The 19,072-nt window shown below is 35.9% G+C and overlaps 1 protein-coding gene across 1 annotated transcript in view; it reads left to right on the forward strand.

Moving 5' to 3' along the window:
* FBXL2 (F-box and leucine rich repeat protein 2) overlaps positions 1–19,072 on the forward strand; it is a 50,752-nt gene that overhangs the window by 18,175 nt on the left and 13,505 nt on the right. The window contains exons 3-9 of the mRNA XM_031059588.1: positions 9,055–9,109; positions 10,549–10,623; positions 13,535–13,629; positions 15,826–15,894; positions 15,981–16,076; positions 16,383–16,509; positions 16,705–16,779. Of these exons, the coding sequence (XP_030915448.1) occupies positions 9,055–9,109; positions 10,549–10,623; positions 13,535–13,629; positions 15,826–15,894; positions 15,981–16,076; positions 16,383–16,509; positions 16,705–16,779 (592 nt within the window). The remainder of the gene's footprint in view (positions 1–9,054; positions 9,110–10,548; positions 10,624–13,534; positions 13,630–15,825; positions 15,895–15,980; positions 16,077–16,382; positions 16,510–16,704; positions 16,780–19,072) is intronic.

Genomic DNA, 19,072 nt, shown 5'->3' on the forward strand with positions numbered 1-19,072 from the left:
TGAGAGTTGAAGTTTTCATGTAATAAAGTTTTGATAAAGTTTTTCATTATAATAAAGTTTTCATGTTTCTATTCTTTGTTTTTATTACTTCATGCTGCTTTTTGCTGAGCTTTTAGTGTGTTCATTGTTGTGGAGAAAAAGTTACCGTAAGCTTAAAACTGGTGAAGTCAAACATAGTATTTGATATATTTGAAGTGATGCTTTACCATCTGTGTGCTTAACTGTGAGGGAAATAGAAAATAAATACAGCAGTCATAATGCCATGGGTATTTCTTAGCTAGGTCCTGAAGGTACTTGGATGGCCCACAATTGCTGTAAAGTTTGGCTGCTGTATCTTAGCATACAGAGTACTGACTAGTGAGTCAAAGAACTGAAAAATATAAAACTTTTGTCTGGAGCAGTTCTTGGTTGGTAAGAATTTTGTAAGCAGAAAAACAATATATGTGTTTTGAAGGGGAAAGGAAAAAACAATCCGTCATCTCAGACATGATTTATTTTCCCCACTATAAGGATCTGTATAATTAAATAGGGAAATATTTCACCCTGAAAAGCTGAGACTGCTGCTTAGTGTTTGACAGTCTCAGGGAAACATTCCAGTTTTATAATGCACATGCAATCTTTTATTTTGATTTTAGAGTGTTTTGCAAGTCTTCAAAGTCCTCTATAGTAGTCTGCCAAACAATTACAGTTAAACTGTTTAGAATTAGAAAGAGCCAAATTGATACAAGTATGTAAACTATTCACAGATTATAAACTGAAGGGATTCTATTTCTTATGAAAGTAAGACTTTTCTGTGTATTTTCACAAATCTATGGGTTTTGTAAAGCAAATTCTAATATTGCCTCATACAAGTAATTTTCATTAAGTCTTTTAATTTAACATGCCTGAAGTACATCTGTCCAAAGAATTAGTGCAGAGCAGCACTAATTCACACTATTCAATATGGTGTGAGTATTCTTTAAATATTTGCTAACTAGACATGTGGAGACTAACACTGACAAGAAGCAAGCAGAAACAATGCAACAGATGACAGCATAATAGCAAATCCTGACTCACTTCTGTGGAGTCGTATTTTCATTTCCAGTGGTCCTTATATCCCAAAAAGTGATCAGAAATTAAAATGAGTAAGTGATCTGAATGAGCCACAGGCACAGGCCACGGACAAGATAAAGCCTTTGGAAATTAGTTAAATATTTTGATCTTTAGCTAGAAAAACAACAGAATTGTAATTATTTTAGGACCATATAAGATATACAGGGTTCTTTCAGAATCCTTATGTGCTTTGGCAACAATTTAAAAAATAATATCACATTATCAATGCTATTTTTGTTATAACATGATTTATGTAATGTTACAATGTATAGTCATTCAGTTTCTCTGTGTCTTCAGACTTCAAGGTAGTGTATCTAACTTCAAATACACACAGACAATGCAGTGAGTTGCAATTTTCTTATTAATCAGCTTTTTTAAGAAAAATTTCCTTTTATTCTGAAGAGGGATAGTGTTTTGAAACTTCCCAGTGACTTATCTCAAGTTCAGGACAGAACTTGGGCTCTGCCTGGAGAAACTGAAGGCTGAATCAATGCTTGGTGGTCAGTATACCCCCTTCAGAATGTGGAGAAGGTCTCATGTTGACCTTTTTTTTACACTGCTACATGCATTGTTTGTCTGCTTATGAAATTCTTACCAAGATCAGTTCCAGATGCAAGTTTATATTTTTCAGTTCTTTGCCTCACCAGTCGGCACTTTGTATGCATTTTCTGCCTTCTTTGTATGAGATGCTAAACATTTGCAAATGATTATATGAACAATTCAGTTTGAAATTGGAGTAGGTAGCTGCCATCCTCTATTTAGTATTTTTAAGTGATTTGGTTTTGTTCACAAACAAGTGCCAGTGTAAGCTCAAAAAGGAATGTTTTGGGCAGCTATATTTCAGATGGAATTCCTTTAAAAATGTGAGTCAGAGGCTTGAAGAACAGATGCAGAAAATTTCACACTAGTGCTCTTGTGTATTGTTTTAATGAGGAAGAGGAGGTATGGAAATGGAAGTGGGGTTTTATTGTGTCAAAGTGCTAAGTAAAATTTGTGAATTTTGAAAAGCAAATATTTTCTTTAATGTTTCTGCTTGAGGCATCCTTATAAATGGGGTGCTTTAGCTTTACTTTGTTCAAGTTACAATTATTATCTCTCAGTAAGAACATGCTTGTGATAAAGGATTAGTCACACTGGAACAAACAAAACAAAAGTAAATAAGTATTTGAAGGAGGAGTAACAGCTGAGAGGAATATAGCAGTGATTTTCACAACCTTTGGAATTGTACTTTACCATTTATTTTGTTTCATTTTTTCTTTTATTTGCTACTAAACCTCTCTTTGGAATCTCATATTTAGTGCTGACTTAATTCAATGTAGGGCTTTATTTACCTTGAAACTGGAGTTTATTTAAACTCAGTCTCTTAATTTGGTCATTGTCAGAACTAAATGTTCAGAAGTATTAGTGATATAGTGAAGTCTGCTTTTTATATGGAGGCAGAGGGGGAAATTTTCTTCCTCATTTCAATGTGAAAAGTGCCATGAAAGAACAAAAAGGCAGTTGAAAGATACTCTTACTTTCTAAAAAGAAAAAAAAATTCTTAAATATTGATGCTAGACAGTTTAGGTAGAAAACCATACATAAAAATACTTAGACTTTTTGGTCTGCAATTCATGAAGTATTTACAGAAGAGGTGAACATTATTATCTGTGTTTTCATGATGCAAACACAGACATCAGGAAGAGAAGTCTTTTGTTCAAGATCATCATCCAGGCCCGGAGCAGAGCTACAGGTTGGATCAGGTCTACTGAATCCTACTCCAGCAACTAACCAAAGCACATAATATCTGTGGCAGTAATGATCTTGGTTTATGGAGTGTCCCTAGGCTGCATGTCAGCAGTGCATCATGTTAGTTATCCACTTCTCTAGCTAGGCTCTAATGTATGGGGTAGGTATGGTAGATTTTTTGCTGTTTGGTGCCCAGATAATAATCCCTTCACTCATGAGAAGAAAGAGACTGTGAGATAGTTGGAATGGTCAGTGGGTTGTGTTAGGACTGTGGGCTGCAATTTAAACCACTGTGAGCTAATCGTTAGGCTGACTGCTTTTATTTAGTGTGTTATAGTTGCCAAATTTGTACTTCATAAAATCACTTCATAAAAATAAAATCTATATTAAAAAATTATAGACTAGCTGAGGCTGGAAAATTAAACAGAACTGGCCCTTTTTGAATTTATCATTAGGCATTTTGTTTCAGATACTGAGAGTATCTGAAAAGGTTGCTGTTATGTTGTTGTACATAGTCATACTTTACAAATAAACGAAACTCATTTTCAAAGAATGAATAATAGGATCCAATTGTATTGCAAGTAACATGTAGACCATAAAAGGTTAGATGCTATCCTTTCTAAAATGAATCCAGCAAAGCTGATTTCTGTTGCAATGGAAAATAGATGTCAGACATCCTGTAGTTAGCCTAGTATTTTGCAATTGCCAATGCTTATGTCAGTGTTCTGTAGTAATAAGTACTTTAGTGAAAGAAAAGGAGGTTTGGCTTGTAAAGACGTGTTTTTTGCATTTTTACTGAAAAACTTTCTGTGGAGGTCACCTGAGAAAGATCTGAATTGTTTACTAGTGGAAACGGCAGAGTTAAATTACTGGAAAGTTTTGGAGCATGTAACAGAGTTGAAGTGCTTTACTCTACAAAGTAGCTCATCTGCAGTGAAAATGGGTTTGTTTTAATAATTGACCTGCATTAGATGAGTCAATGGATGCGTGCTTTGTGTAGCAATTGGTGTTCCTCAGGCTTTTGTTATTGAAACAGTCCTGACAAATAAGATTTTTTTTTAATAGAAAATAGTCAAATTCCTTAAGATTTAAATATGCCTCACTGTTCATCTTTCCAGGACAAGTGTTATTTTGTGGTTTTATTGAATAAGGTATTATGGGATTTAGCTGTAAAGTTGGTGAAGATCAGAAGTACACCAGCATTAACATTGCTAATTTAATCCTATAAATATAAGTTTATTTGTTGAATTTAATATTAATTAAAAATTCTGCTTTTCTGAATTATGGCTATGAGTTATTTCTCTTACCTGTATGTTTTCTGGCCTGCATATTTTTATTCTAATGTTTGTACACACTGCTGGACTACACTTAACCATGAGATGCCTCATACCTCAGTAGGGTGTTTGGTAAAATGGAGGACAGGTGAAGAGAAACCTTCCTTGTATAAAGAATTGTAAATATGGTTTCTATCTAGTAAGTATGACGTTTTAGGAGAAATACAAGAAAGTTTCTGTGGTGATTATCAGACTTTGCCACTGTGTGTGTTCAGACACAATTAGTGTTCACAAATAGTGAACTAAGGGTGTCTGATGCCCATTTCCATTGTTGCTTGGGCATGCATGGAGAAAATGCTGATAAAAAAACTACTAAAAAAACAAAACCAAAGCATGGAAGGTGTACTTTGTCTCCCTGATACTTTTTCCATGCATGTAGGCTTTACTCTTCCATATTGCATGTGCGAACTTTAATGCGAACTTTACTGCAAACAGATTTGCTGTGCAAGGAATTGTACAGGTCAGTAAGAAATCCATTGTCTAAGATGGGGAAGACATAACAGATTTGCTGTGTGCATGTTTTGTAACAACTGGACAGTGTGGCAAAGTTGAAAGGGTCTTCTAAGCAAGTTATCTAGTTGATGTGCTGCCTTCAGTGAGGCATTTCTCATCCTTATTACTTTGGTTTTCATTTTGATAAAGTTTGTTATTGTCCTTTTGTGCAAAGCCACTATAAATTTAAACAGCATGAAAATCAAAAGTTCTGGTTGTGGAATTCTATTCACAAGTCAGTTATAAACAAACCCATATCATAGGTTTTTGGTGAAGCTTTTTAGAAATTACCAGGTGTTTCTGTCATACCAAATTCTGGGTGTAAGGCCAGAATTTCTAGGAACTAAAGTGTCTGTGTGTGGTACTCACTGCATGCATCTCATTGTCCATTTTTTATCAATCCTTATAGCATTGTATCAAAATACCTACAATGAGTAATTGCTGGGGTATTACTTCAAAAGCTTATTCTTCGTGTGATCAAATGTGGAAGGACCTTACAAAAGCAAGAGAGAAGCAGTTTGACTCTTGCACAAATTGATTTCTCCCTCTGTAGGAGGTACACTGTACAGTGTTGGGGTTTTGAGAAATAGCTTGTTTCTTTCTGTTGCCCCTTAGGGAAGGAAAGAATGTTAGGAGTCAGCTGTCTCTGTGTTTGGAAAGACATTGGGCAGTCTATTTGTAGCACAAGAGAATAAAAAAGCACATGTGGAAATACATGGGAAGATGCTGGAGACTGTAGATAACCACTTCCTGTCAGCAGAACCATATAAGTTGAAGTGAAAGTGTCTCAAAAAGGTGATCTAGAAGGTCTGTGGCCCTCTTATGCTGATTTTTGGTGAGTCTTGAGTATCAAGCAAATTCCAGAGTAGAAGCATTTGAATCCTAACTGCAGCACTTTTAAGCAGACAAGAAATGGGTGAGATTCTGTAGGATTCTTGTCTGATGCTGTGTCAAAAAGGCTGTTACAATGGCCTGAAATGGCTTTGAAAATGGAGGTAATGAAATCATACTTCATGTCTGTGTACATCCTTGTTGATACTAATTAATTTTTTAATGCTGCACATGCATATGCTTCTGATGTCTACATTTGAAGAAACATATTGAAAAAGCAATGGGCAGAGAAAAGGAGATTTAAAGAACTGAAGTAAAACAACTGTTAAAATAGAAATTAAAGATGACATGATAAGTGGCTTTTAAACTTGGTGAGGATAAAATATGAACTGCTAAAGCACTCTTTAACTTGGTGAAGAAAAGTAGAAAACACCGTAGAGCTGGAAGTCAGACATTCACCTTGGAAATAAGGGAAACATTTTGACAGAGTGATTAACCAGTGGAACAAACTACCAGAGAAGGTGATGATTTTCCATGTCTTGAAGGCTTTCAAGTAAAGAATAGATCCTTTTCTGTAAGTTAGGCTTTAGCCAAATGCTAGTTTGCCATGAGGGAGTTGAGGAACTCTGAGCTTGTACAACTCTTTGTGCCTTTGGCATGAAGCTGATGTGTGCTGCAGGGACTGTTAACATTGAAAGGTCTCCAAGGCCAAACTCATGAGGCACGTGTCCAGAGTGGTGCGTACCTAGGGATGAAAAGGCTTGAAGGGCTCCAAGTGTTGGTAAGTGTATTTTCCTTCTTGAACTCAATACAGGCTAACTATGGAGAATTGAATAGCCTGGGACACTAGAGCTCAGACCAGATGATCCTAAATGTTACTGTGAATTTATTAACCTAATTTCCATTTCCTTGTGTTAATACATGCCAAAGACTGAAGTGGAAATGAATCCTGCTGCTGGCTGCTTCCACCTACGTAGCTGTGGTCATAGAGGACAGAAGTGCTATACAAGCAGCAGCTGCCCTGCTTGGTAGTTTTTTCCACTTTTTAAAATTGCGAGTGCCTGCTGATGGTCCTTCACCCAAATGCCAGACAATGTCACTGTCTGTTCCCATCTCATTTTGTTGGTTGCATTTAAAGTCTTTAAAGACTGAAGTCTTTTAAAGACTTTAAATGACTTTAAACCTCAGAGTCTTGTGCCTTCTTGACCAGTTTTCCTGACTGGTAAGGATTTGCTAGTAATTCTGTGGGACTGCAAGGAGACAAGCAAGTGTGTGTTAGCGGTACACATGAAAGACTGTATTGTAGAGGGTAAATAAATAGAAAAGCATGGAAAAAAGTGTTTTCAAGCACATGTGCAAGATGCCTCTTTAGAATTATAAAGGTACTTACTGACATCTCTTGCCTATTGTACTGTATAAGCGAAGGGTAATAGTTGTGCTTTTGATTGATGGTAATGCATCTTAATGTTGTTACCTGTTTTGATGGGGACAGCTTAGGCTGCCTTGCAGGAAAGGTTCTTCTCTAGAACAAAAAAAAAAATCCCTAAAAGGATCACAAATGTTTACACTTGCTAAAATATTTCTTCTCTTAATATAGAATAACCACTTTCAGTTTTTAACTTTTTGAAAAGTCACTTCATACAGAATGAAGCAAAAATAAATACATCTGTTCTCCATTTGGTTTTAGTTTAACTTTTTTTTTAAGCAGAAATCCTGCATCAGCGTTAATCTCTTAACAGCAATAAACAATGAAACATGAAGATAGACTGCCAGAGAACTCAAGAGTGGTGGGGGTATATAAAATACCCTTTCCTCAACATCTTACAGTTTCCTCTGTTGTTTGTTATTTTGGTAGAACTGGATACCTCACTTCTAAAGCATGTCACATTCTTATTTAGACAAGAGTATTGTGTCACAAGTTCTTTCATTGTACAAATAGCATGGAAATCTGTCTTTTGTGCTTCTGTAAATCTGAGATAACCCTCAGGTTCCACTCTCACAGTGGTTCTGTGAGGAAGCTTCTGCAAGCCAGGAAGCTTTTGCAGCTCTCTCTTGTGTAATCTCCACAACCTCATCTGCTGACATTTCCCTCATGGTAGGGAGAAAAGTGATGTCAGAAGAGGGTTCCTGGTGAGTTGCTGATATTTATGCCACTCTTAAAAGAGAGAGAACACTTTTCAGTGTTTATCTGAACAGTCCAGCAATATTCTGAGCACATTGTGTACTTTGTGCATTCAATGCCACTAAGTTTCCTGAAGTGGACAGGCCTCAGAAAGGATGTTCAAATGTCAAAATAGATGCTATCAAAATAAATGTTATTGACAGGATTTTACAAACTGTTTCGTCACTTCTGAAAACATCTTTCCTTCTGTTTGCTTGGCTATTAGTTTTTTTGAGAAAATATATTACTCTATGGTAAAGAAGAGAAGAAAAAATTTCCAGGTGTCGAATGAAATACTGGAAGACTACTATCTGAAGTGATCATAATAAATGTGCAGAAGGTTGTTATGTTTAATAAGTACTTTCATTACATTTTTTGCTCTTACCACAGCTAAAACAGTGCTTAAGATGTAGGCATCCATTTTGAGCTCTAGCTTCAGATTTTCATTTGAAAAACAGTAAACAGAATGTTACATGATTAAATTCAACATCTCTTACCGATTGTTTGCTCCTCAATGGTAACATCTAACTATAATATGAAATTGTTCTTATTAGTGTTCATGATTTTGATCACTGAAAAAGTTCCCTGCCAATCAGATGGCAGTTTATCAGTGAATTACAGGAACATCTTTCATATATTTCATAGCTTTCATTCTCTGTAATAGAAAATTATTTTTAATAGGATCTATATTTTATGATTAAGCTAATTATTTCTTTTTCACTGAAAACATTCTCTGAACCAATTTTGTTGGTGCTTGGAAATGGTATTTAGCAAAATTCGTTTTGACAGTGAAAAATTTCTTTCTGTAAACTATTAAGAGTTGACAGCCCTGAGAAATTGGTTCCACGATCAGAATAGTAAATCTGAATTTTCCACTGTAGTTGTCTCTTGTAGAGTAAATTTTTAAAAAAAGGTACTGTGTTAGACTTGGTAGTCACTGTGAACCCTTTCACAAATTTGGGTCATTGTCCCTTGTATTAATACTTAGATTCTTGAACTTGGATTTATCTATGTGCTATCTATTTCTTACTCTTCACCAACCTCTGAAATCTTCATCAGTATTTGTGTAAGTTATTTCTTTAATTGTAGCACAATTAAAGGAATATAAGCTAGTCTCTCCGAATTAAGAAGAAAAAATTATCTGTTATAGTAGGGAGAGGGAACAGAAAATAGATTTTCAGAAGCAGCGCCTGCTGGGTTCTCATATGTTGGTGTTGACTGTCTTTAGATGATAGCTATGATATTATTCTGTAAGTCTCAATAACCAAAAATAATTTGGTAAAACACTCATATAGCAGTTAACCTGTTTCTTGTGTAACTGATGTCTTTCCATAGAACTACAGAAACGTGAATACATACAGTAGTTAGAATTTATAATTAAACATTTTAAGTCTGGTTGTTTTCCTTTCTTTCTAGAATATTTTCTTTCTTGGACATAGTTACTTTGTGTCGCTGTGCACAAGTTTCCAAGGTATGTATTTCTCTTGGTTTTTTTTTGTTGTTCCCTATGCTGTTCTCTTAATTACATCCAAATCATGGGATTCATTGCAATCTGCTTCCTGTTAAAAAACCAAAAAATTCTCAGTCTCAGCTTATTAAAGCAAATAAGCAGGGGTCCCAGTTTTGTATGTAGATGTGGGCTTAGTTGCTGTGTCCAGGAGTTCTGACTAAAGGCTGTGGAAAACATATCCAGTCCTGTTTGCTCTGTATCTGGAGAAGGGATTAAGCCCAGTTTGGCATGATGGCATTTGCTTTTTATAAAGCATATGGCTGTATAACACTATTTTTCAGGTGCAATTGCTGCCTAAAATTCCATGTAGTTTGGTTAATGTGCACCATGTGTCTAAGAAGTAGATCCATAATTTTCTTGCCAAGTACAAAAGTATATGGATGTTAAGTAGATCGGCTACTAGTGGAGGAAAAAGGTACACACAAGATATTAGTGAAGGCATGCTAAGTTTTTATGTTTAGCTTGTCTTTGTTTTTTCTTCTTGAAATAAAATGAATAATGCTCCATTTCTACATCAGCTGCATACAATGAACTATATTATTATAAAACATAAATGAATCTTATTTAATATTTTTCTTCCTCTTCTTACAGTTGGGTTTGGTTTGGGATTTAATTGGTTGGTTGATTCAATGTATAATTGTGTAATTATTTCATTCTTTACCCATATCACCCTGTCTTGCAACTTCAGTAAGTCTTGTGAGTCAGGTAACATCAGGTTTCATCTAAAACCTACAAAACTGCATAAGAAAACCAAAGTGATTGAATAAATTGTATCTTTCTCTGAAAACTTGTCAGTTGGATGTGATATTCTTTTTTCTCTCATTTTCTGCACATAACTGTGTTTCTCTGGCTTCTTAATTCTGCTTTACTTTGAACAACTATTGCTTTGACAGTGAAGGGCAAGCTCTCAAACATGTACATGTAACATAGCAGATGGAAAGAAAAGGCCTGGTCCTAGTAGTGGAAAGTCAGCAGTTTTCTGAAAGGTTTCTGTTTTCTCAGAATAGTAACTAGTGAGGTTGAGGAACTGTGGTTTTATTGAAAGGAATCTCATCTGCAGCTTCTTTTTTTCCATTTAGATGTAGCAAAAGTAACTAATTAGAAAACTTTACAAAAGCTTTTTAAGAATGGAGGGTTAAATCTTTGTATATGTGCTTCGCATTTTATATCTTGCTTTGCTGTATGTTTTGTAGCCACAAGTTAACCTTTGAAGTGTAATCCATTTAGGAAATTTGAGATTAATTTCTGCAAATTCTATGTTTTTAGCTATATATGAGTACTAACATCTACAAATTTTTTTAAAGTGCTACCTGAAATTGTCAAGTTTGTAATTACATTACTGAGAGAAAATGAAGGGAGTGGGCAGTAGAGGTAATAAATAAACTATTTGTTTTCTGTAGGCATGGAATGTTTTAGCTCTGGATGGAAGCAATTGGCAAAGAATAGACCTCTTTAACTTCCAAACGGATATAGAGGTTAGTGTCTTTTTCATTTTTAGGGTATTTTTTATTCCTATGGAGATGTTTAAGAGCATAGCCCATTTTGCCTTGCATACTGTGCTTGTTTTCACACATTTTAAAGACTAAGTTCATGAAAATAGCACTGTGAAGGAGCAAATTAAAAAGAGCTCCATATTTGACTTTTTTTTTTTTCTGGATGTGTGTTTCAGTTTTGGTTGCCAGCTGTGTATCAGATGTTTTTTATATATCATATACATATAAGGCTCTAGAAATTCAAGCCTGCTCATTTCCAGAAAGGAAAGGTGTAAATGGTGCCTCTGGATGGAGTGAGATTCTTGGAATTGCTTTTACAATCTAGAGGATAGTTTTGCTTGTCCCAAATCCTTCTATGAGGGGGCCATCTAGTGCTGGAAGCTCACTGGACACTTGGCTACAGCATTTGGAGATTGCAGCATTAAAATGCTGGACAACTTTTCTAACTGCAGGCTTGCCTAGATTTGATTTGTGTGTATCTGATTACAATTTTATGACCCTTTGTTTCATAAGGTTTAAACCTTGTGTGAAGTGCAGGTACATGTGAAGTGAAGTAGAATCCTTTCCAGTGTATAATGAAAGGTTTAAGGGCAGACTTGTCTTCTGTAAGAAAAACTTGCCTGGATTAATGCTATCATAGATGTGCAAAACAAAATAAAATATGACATCTGAAAATGAAGAAAAAAAATGAGTGGGGAACAATTCCTTGATTCAGTCTGAACTGGTATATTATTTGTTGATACAAATTGAATGTAAGCTACAACAATAGATTTGCTTCTGTATTTTGTGTTTTAGCTTCTTAGTTGCATGAATAAAATCCAGATGTGTTTCATTTGCTGTATTTTGCTAACCATGGTACAAACTGTTCCTAAATCTTTACAGTAACATAGAAAGTAAATTTTTTCACCACTCCTTTAAAACTTTATTGCCAAGTCCTGTGCTCTACTTACCTTAAACAAGAGGATCTTGCAGAGGTAGGAGAAAGATTTTTGGCATTTGCCTCAATCTAAATGTGTCAAAGAAGACTTGGAGCTTTAATGTCACGTCTTCAGTTGCCTTTAATCTTGTGTTCCTCATTTGCTAAGAAATAAAGTAAAACCCCACAGGTCTGCAGTCCTTCCTGTTGATAGGCCTTTTCTGTGTTTGCAGTCATTTTGGTATTTAGAAACACAGAATTGTATTTTCAAGTTTTCAATATATTTGTCATATATTTTACCTAGTGGTGTTGCTCTCTGAGATGCTGAGACATTTGTAACATGGGATTCAGGAGAAGGAGTGAAACTAAGTTATGATCTTCTATTGCTATAAAGAGCTATTGTGGTTTGGAGCAATTCAGTTACTTCAGTATATTGTATTTAAGTACATTTGTAATACATCCCTCTTAAATGTACTCATAAAAGTGTGTTCAGCAAGAAATTATTTCACAAATCAGTTCTTCAACAAAAGAGTTTCACATTTGGTGTCTAAGAACTCTTTTTAGCTGTTTTAGTATCATATTTTTTGTCTGTGAATTTTGGACAGGTAAAAGCTCCCAACTATATTTGGCAACTTTGTGCTCAGTTGGACATTGTGCTGACTGGTGATTTTTCAGTCAGTACTTGATCTGAGAATATCAAATTATGAAAAAGTAGGTTTTGTGAACTTTTCTTTATTTAAGACTTCACATGGTAGAGAATAAAGTGGGGGGGGGACACCCTATAAAAAGTGTTTGTTTTATATCAAAAATGTGTGATCTTGAATTTAAATGTACCTTATGATTTCTTGGTATGTGGAACCAATTGTAAGCTGGGGTAGGTTGAAAAACTAGTTTTTTTGAGTGACAAATTATTCAAAGAGCTAAATGCATTTGAATGCACAAAAGTTGTCTTCTTTAGTGTGCTGGTTTTTGGGAGGTTTTATGTGATTAAAGAAATAAATGAGTTTGGGAAAACTTATCTCATTATTTGTTTGTATTTTCTTTGAATAATTCTTTAGGATTTGGCTTTTTTCTGCAATGTAAATTGAACTTGCATTATATATTATTCATTGAAGAATTTATCCTTACAGTAAAGGTATTTGGCCTTTGCTGAGAAATAATACTGATTAATTGAAAAGCTTTAAAAAATCTAAATTAGATTTTCAGTTTCTTTGTTTTGGTGTAAATTCTTTGGAGTGATAAGATAAGCAATGTTGCTTATGGACCAAGAAATAAGCTCTGATAAGAAAATATTTTCCTATAGTGATGGCCAGGTTAGTATTAGCGAAGGACAATAAAATGTAACAACATGACAACAAAAAATCCACTGACCTGTAATTCTACACATATTTCTTCTTTCAAAAAACAAAGGGAGAGCAAAAAATGCACACTGCTGTTAGGTATTAATCCTGTTGTTGCTACTCCCACCAAGGTGTTTGGCACCTTTCAGTTGCAAGCATCCTAGGCAGGAGCTGTAAAACAGGGACTTGCAGGAGGCTGTTGTGATGTACTGGCCTAAGCAAGATCTCTGTGAGCAATTCCAGCTTAGGTGCTGTAAGAGTGGCTGGGACCCTTGAGGAATGGCCAAGCCTCCCGTTCCACCTCTGGGGCACTTCCCTACCCATCTGACAAAAGTTGAAGATCATTCTAGTAGTCTTAATGGGTAGGGTCTGCTGTGACAAAAGGTTGAGCTGTGTGTGATCAAATGAAAAAAAGGAAGAGATAATTAAAGATTGAATTGAATAGTACCTGAGTGTGAGTGGAGATTCCCAACAGGTAACTGTTCTTTCTTAAAGCAGAAAAAGAAATTCAAAGAGTTACAGTTCTTAGTATAGTGGGGTGTAGCTGGGGCTAGTCTTAACTCCTGGGATTTTTAATTTGGTTACAATATTGTGTCAGAATAAAACTCAGCTAAATCTTCCTTTTATTTTGTTTAAGGGTCGTGTTGTGGAAAATATATCAAAAAGGTGTGGTGGGTTCCTGAGACAGCTTAGTCTGAGAGGATGTCTTGGTGTTGGAGACTCCTCTTTAAAGTAAGTAAAATCCTTGATGGAGACATCACTTGTTTCCTAATGTGTGCACCAACTGCAATTAGATTACTGTTATGTCTGTTTGTATTTCTGAGTCCTGACTGATGAGCAAAGTGGGATACTTAGGTAAGTACTAAATACCTTAGTATTGATTGACTAAATGAGACATCAGTTTGAGATCAAAATATAGCTTCTGTTATTTTCTAGCAATGAACTAAGAAATGAAAGCTTGTGCTTTCCAAAAACGTGGCTTTTTCTTTCATTAGGATTATGTTGATATTGCTCCATTTTCAAGTGGTTAAAATGTTTTTGGACTATACTCTGGCTTCCTTCAATAGTCAGAGTATCTAGATTAGTGGTCATTTTATTGTTTATCGTCTAGTGTGGACAAGAGGTGACCCTAAAAATAGGAGGAAGGATAGAGACTGATACCTACACTGAGTGTCTTCAAAATCAGGAAAGATCTGGAATTCTTTTCTTGGTAAAAATAAGAACAGACGGGTGACAAGAAAATCTTGAGAGGCTCTAGAGAGGACAGTGACCCTTCTTTTACACAGAATATGAACACAACTGTACAGTTTGTTCCCAGAAGAATGTTTGAATCCATATAAGCTTTTTCCAATGCAAACTGTTTAGCCAGCTTCCTCTGGATATTTCTGTGAGTATTTAAACCCTAAGATCCTACCTCCAGCTGAAGGTGGAGCACCACAAGTGCTTTAGGGCTCAAAGAACATTTGAAGGAAATCTTGGGGTCTGGCTTTTTGCAGTTATGCTTTCCTCCTCTCTCCCTGGAGCCTGGGCTGGATGGTGTTCAGTCTCAAGTACTGTGGCCATTCTCAGGTGGAAAATAGAAGCACAAAGATTTTGTTATCAGTGGGCATTAAGCTAGTGTCCTGTGACCTTTAGCTATTTCTAAACTTTATAAGTCAGTTATTCTTTAACTTTTGTCTCTAGAGTAAATTCATGCAGCATTAATTTTCAGATACTTGTTCTGAAAGTGATTTTTCCTGTAAGACTATTTGTGTTGTTTCCAGATCTATTAGTTTTGTGGGCAATACTAATTTCTCTATTTATCCTTCTTCAACATCAACTTTTGAGTAAAATAGCCAATTACTGATGTAGGTATTGCCCATGTAAGCACTGAATGCTTGTGGCAGGTCTGTCAGGACATGCCCCATGCTTGAATCTCAGAGGCAGTTTGCTGTTCCTCCAAAGTGTAACATCTTTCCAAGTGATTTGAAGAGTGTCTTGATTGTAAATCTCCCTCCAGTATATGTATTTTGGAATAGCTGTTTTGAGTATTCAAGTGGAAACTCTCACCAGTATAACTGCTTGCTGGGGTTTTTTTTCCCATTGTTTGCAACCCATGCTGTAGAGCCAGAAGTTGTTACCAGCTGAGCGTGTAGTCAAATCTGTTAACCAGGGCAAGCCTCCAGACAAAACTGTTTTTGTGTGTTTCCTTCCCTCCTGCCAATAAAATCCATGCAGCTGAAGGAAACGTGGGCATAAAAACAGTGTTCTGAAATGCAATGGTAGCTGTAAATATTACTTTGCACAGATGAAAAGAAAATGTATGTATTTCTTCAGGCTAATTAGTATAATGATATATACAAGCAGTATAATAGCTCCAATCATCCTTAAAGTTCATACCCAGTAGTGCACACTGTTGCTTTTTAATTTTTAAAATAGTAAAGAAGGAATTTGCAGCCTACAGGGAGTTCCACTGGTAGTTCTATAGACTTAGGTCACCCTTGCTATTGTACCAGGTGTGTCCCTTTCCATTTGCTGTGGGAGCAAGCTCCTTATTAAGACTTGCAAAGGCTTCGGTAATGAGATGTGCAAAAACTCTTCCCAGAAGCCTAATGTTTAACTGATGTAACACTTGAAGCTTTCTGTTTATGCCCTTTGAGTTTTTGTTATGGTATTTGAAGCAAATCCTGGCTGATACATGACAGAAATAAGCCCAAGTGGTGTTTGAGGGAGAAACAGCACTTTCCTAAGACCAGAGACTTGCAGTAGGAAAAGGAAGAAGCAACCACTGAGACAAATGTGTTTGAAGCATACTTTGCAGCTACTCTGTGGCTTGAAGATCGGGCTTTTTGACCAGGGTGGGAGGAGGTACAAGTGGGAGAGAGCGCGCTCTAGTGACTGCCTTGCACTCGGGACATTGTGTTGATTCAGCTCTTTGTTGTGTTTTAGGACCTTTGCACAGAACTGCAGAAACATCGAACACTTAAATCTCAATGGGTGCACAAAAATCACTGACAGGTAAGTCAAAGAGGTTTTTTGATGGATGGGAAAATTTGGAAAAAGAAGTAGCTGAAGGTATTTTTAGTGTGTCTGCTGTTTTGCAGCACGTGTTACAGTCTTAGCAGATTCTGTTCGAAGCTGAAACATCTGGATCTGACATCCTGCGTAGCCATCACAAACAGTTCTTTAAAAGGCTTAAGGTAAGAAGATTCAGTGTTCTGTGTTAAAGAAAAGTGTTTAAAGGGCTGTTCAGCATTTAATAAAGTTAAAAAATTGGTGCTGAGCCTTTATACTGTGAATCAGCACAGGCTGTATTCTATATCTAAGACTTCTGGGGTGTAGACTGTGGTGCTTGTGTGTGGTCTTTTCTCATGACTTTTCTGTGGAGGCCTGGCACAGTCCACTGGCTATCATTAATTTCTAACAGTGTGTTTAATTTGGGTTTCCCACTGTTATGACTATTTGAAGGCTGGATTTAACTTTATGTATTTTTTTAATTCTCCCAGTGAGGGTTGCAGAAATCTGGAACATTTGAATCTTTCCTGGTGTGATCAGATTACGAAGGATGGTATTGAAGCACTGGTGAAAGGGTGTAGTGGACTAAAAGCTCTATTTCTTAGAGGTTGCACACAGGTACATAATTGCTTGGGTGATCCTTTAGGAGTAAAATTTTATTTTGGGATTTTGAAATCTCCATGAATTAAAAAATGTCATTTTTGTTATAGTATTTTGTTCAATATTGCAAGATGTGTACATTTTTTGGGCTGCTTTGCTGTGCTTTTAATTTCTTGTTTCTTTTCCTATGTCCAATTTAATTACTAAATATAGTTAGAAGATGAAGCATTGAAACACATTCAAAATCACTGTCATGAGCTTGTAATCCTGAATTTGCAATCGTGTACAGTAAGTATTTGAAGCTTCCAAAGGTACATTCTCTAAAAATCAGAAATAATTTTGAATGCTAATCAATTGATCTGCTGTACACTTAAGTAAGATAGTACATTTCTGGAGTTTACAGGATTTTGAGTGAAATAATAGCTTTAAATGAGCTGGCTGTTTCTACAGATGAGTTTTGACTTGAAGTGTTGGGTTATTTTTTTCCCCTTCATTACATCTTTTAAGTGTGGTGAACTCTAGAGTAAGAATTAACTGCATTCATTCAAATTGCCTGAACTGTGTAGCATTTTGGTCTATTCATAATTCTGAGGTTTCTAATTGAGCAGAAGTCGTGTTCTGGGCTACATAATAGAGAGTAAAATGTAATGGTATCATAACTGAAGATGATTCAGAACCATCTAAGTGGCAGAAGGGCATGCCCTTCCAATATTAATGGAGAACACATTTATTAGTAATGAAATGACTGGGAATCATTCATGTACTTTTAATTCTAGCTAGAGAACACAAATTCTCTTTGCTCTGGTTTATATTAGCTTTTTCATTGTTTCTGATGTGACTTTTCAGGAATGGGAAAGGCCTTCTTTTAGATTTTAAATGTATCTAAGTCATTCTTTCCCTGCAAATGAGCCTTAAAAGATATTGAAATCAATTAGAATTTCAGTGTTTCAGTCATGCAGAGTTGAATAATGAAATTATATTTTTGTTTGGTTGGTTTTGAAAAGTTTTCTAGTTTTATTGCTAGAAGGTATCATAAAAACCTGCAAACCTTTCAAATCTGTTTTACAGATTGTTCTATAATGAATGTGGCATGGGAACTATTTTTTGTTAAGATTGAACCTAATAGATTTCTTCAAAGTGTTGAATATTTTTGAGTGTTAGGGATTATTTAAAGTTACATTAAAATTGCAGAAAATAAGAACAATAAGAATACAAAGCTTGAGCTTCCTGATACTGATGTTTAGTGAAAGAGAATTTTTCAGTCTGAACATAGGTGCTCACTGAAGCTGGGCACTTAAAGAGAATGGCAGTGAAGTTCCTTCTTTTGGTTAGAGCCACATTTAAATAAAGTCAGTATGTAATTTCCTCCCCTTTTACTCTTCCTTTTGCTGCCCTTCTCACAAGTTCTTTTTCTGTTGTGTTTTGTGTGACACTAATGAGATCTATCAAGGCCAGCCTTTTCTGACTTTTTATGGAAGGATCTCAAGTGGATGATAATCAGTTCTTATCTCTCCCACTTCACAGTGGCATTGGCACAGAAGTGCACCAGAGCTTTCCTTTGGTCAGGATGTCTGTTGTTGTTTAGTACAAACAAAAAATCGTCCCAAGGGAAAGTAGTTTTTTCTTTCAGTTTTCTGAATTGCTAGTCTGTGTGTCCTACCTAATTACGTGTGCTTTAAAGCTGAATTTCACTGGAGGTGTGTCCTGCTTGCTATGGCTTGGAAGCATGCTTCCAGAAGCATCCAGGCTCCATATGATCAAAGGGATTTTTACACAGCAGGTGTGCTTGTGCTCTATATGATCCCCACTGTAATTCTAGTGACTCTGTTTTATGGACCCTGTAAAATGCCAGGCCAGCTCCAGCAGCTGTGGAATGAACTTGTATTAGCTTTGGAAACTGCACATCTGAAAGGTACCATCTTTAGAGAAAGATTTTAGAAACTCGCAGGGACTTGCAGGCATTTTTTGAGCACTTTTATTTCCTGACAGTGATATGGGCATTGAAATCACAAGCAATTTCAGAGTGGAAAATTTTCATATATGACTTGAGGGCTTGTTACAGCAGCATAAAATTTACATAGTCCTTGCCTTCAAAGCCATCCCTTTTTCCAGTAACAGCATCATGTGTATTTCTCAAAGCAAACAGAACAGTTCCAGAAAATAACATGGTTTTGTAGAGTCAAATCCAGAAGTACCTGATTTGGACAGGACTCCAAAATGTATCATCTTACCTGTAGATTTTACAAATCCTTTTGGATCCCCGAAAAGAAAAAGAGACTTCTAATTTTCTGCTGATAATAATTTGACTGAATTAGCTGCAAAATCTAAACTTCTGATATTAAAAAGTTCTGGCTGGGGAGGGGAAAGCATAAGGTAATCTCCCTTTGTGCCGAGCTACTGAGATTTCTCGTCCTGTTTTCATCCAGGAATGGTTATTTTTGTGGTATTAGCATCAGAAATATGCTACAGTTGTATGAGCATACTCAAATGAGGGGCTTATACAAGGCTTTCTATTAAAAATACTGGAAGGTCTTTGCTATTTTTGCAAGAGTATTATTAAGCCAGGAAATAAAACAATCTG

Source organism: Geospiza fortis, unplaced genomic scaffold (genome assembly GCF_000277835.1).
Source record: "Geospiza fortis unplaced genomic scaffold, GeoFor_1.0 scaffold120, whole genome shotgun sequence".
NCBI lineage: Eukaryota > Metazoa > Chordata > Aves > Passeriformes > Thraupidae > Geospiza > Geospiza fortis.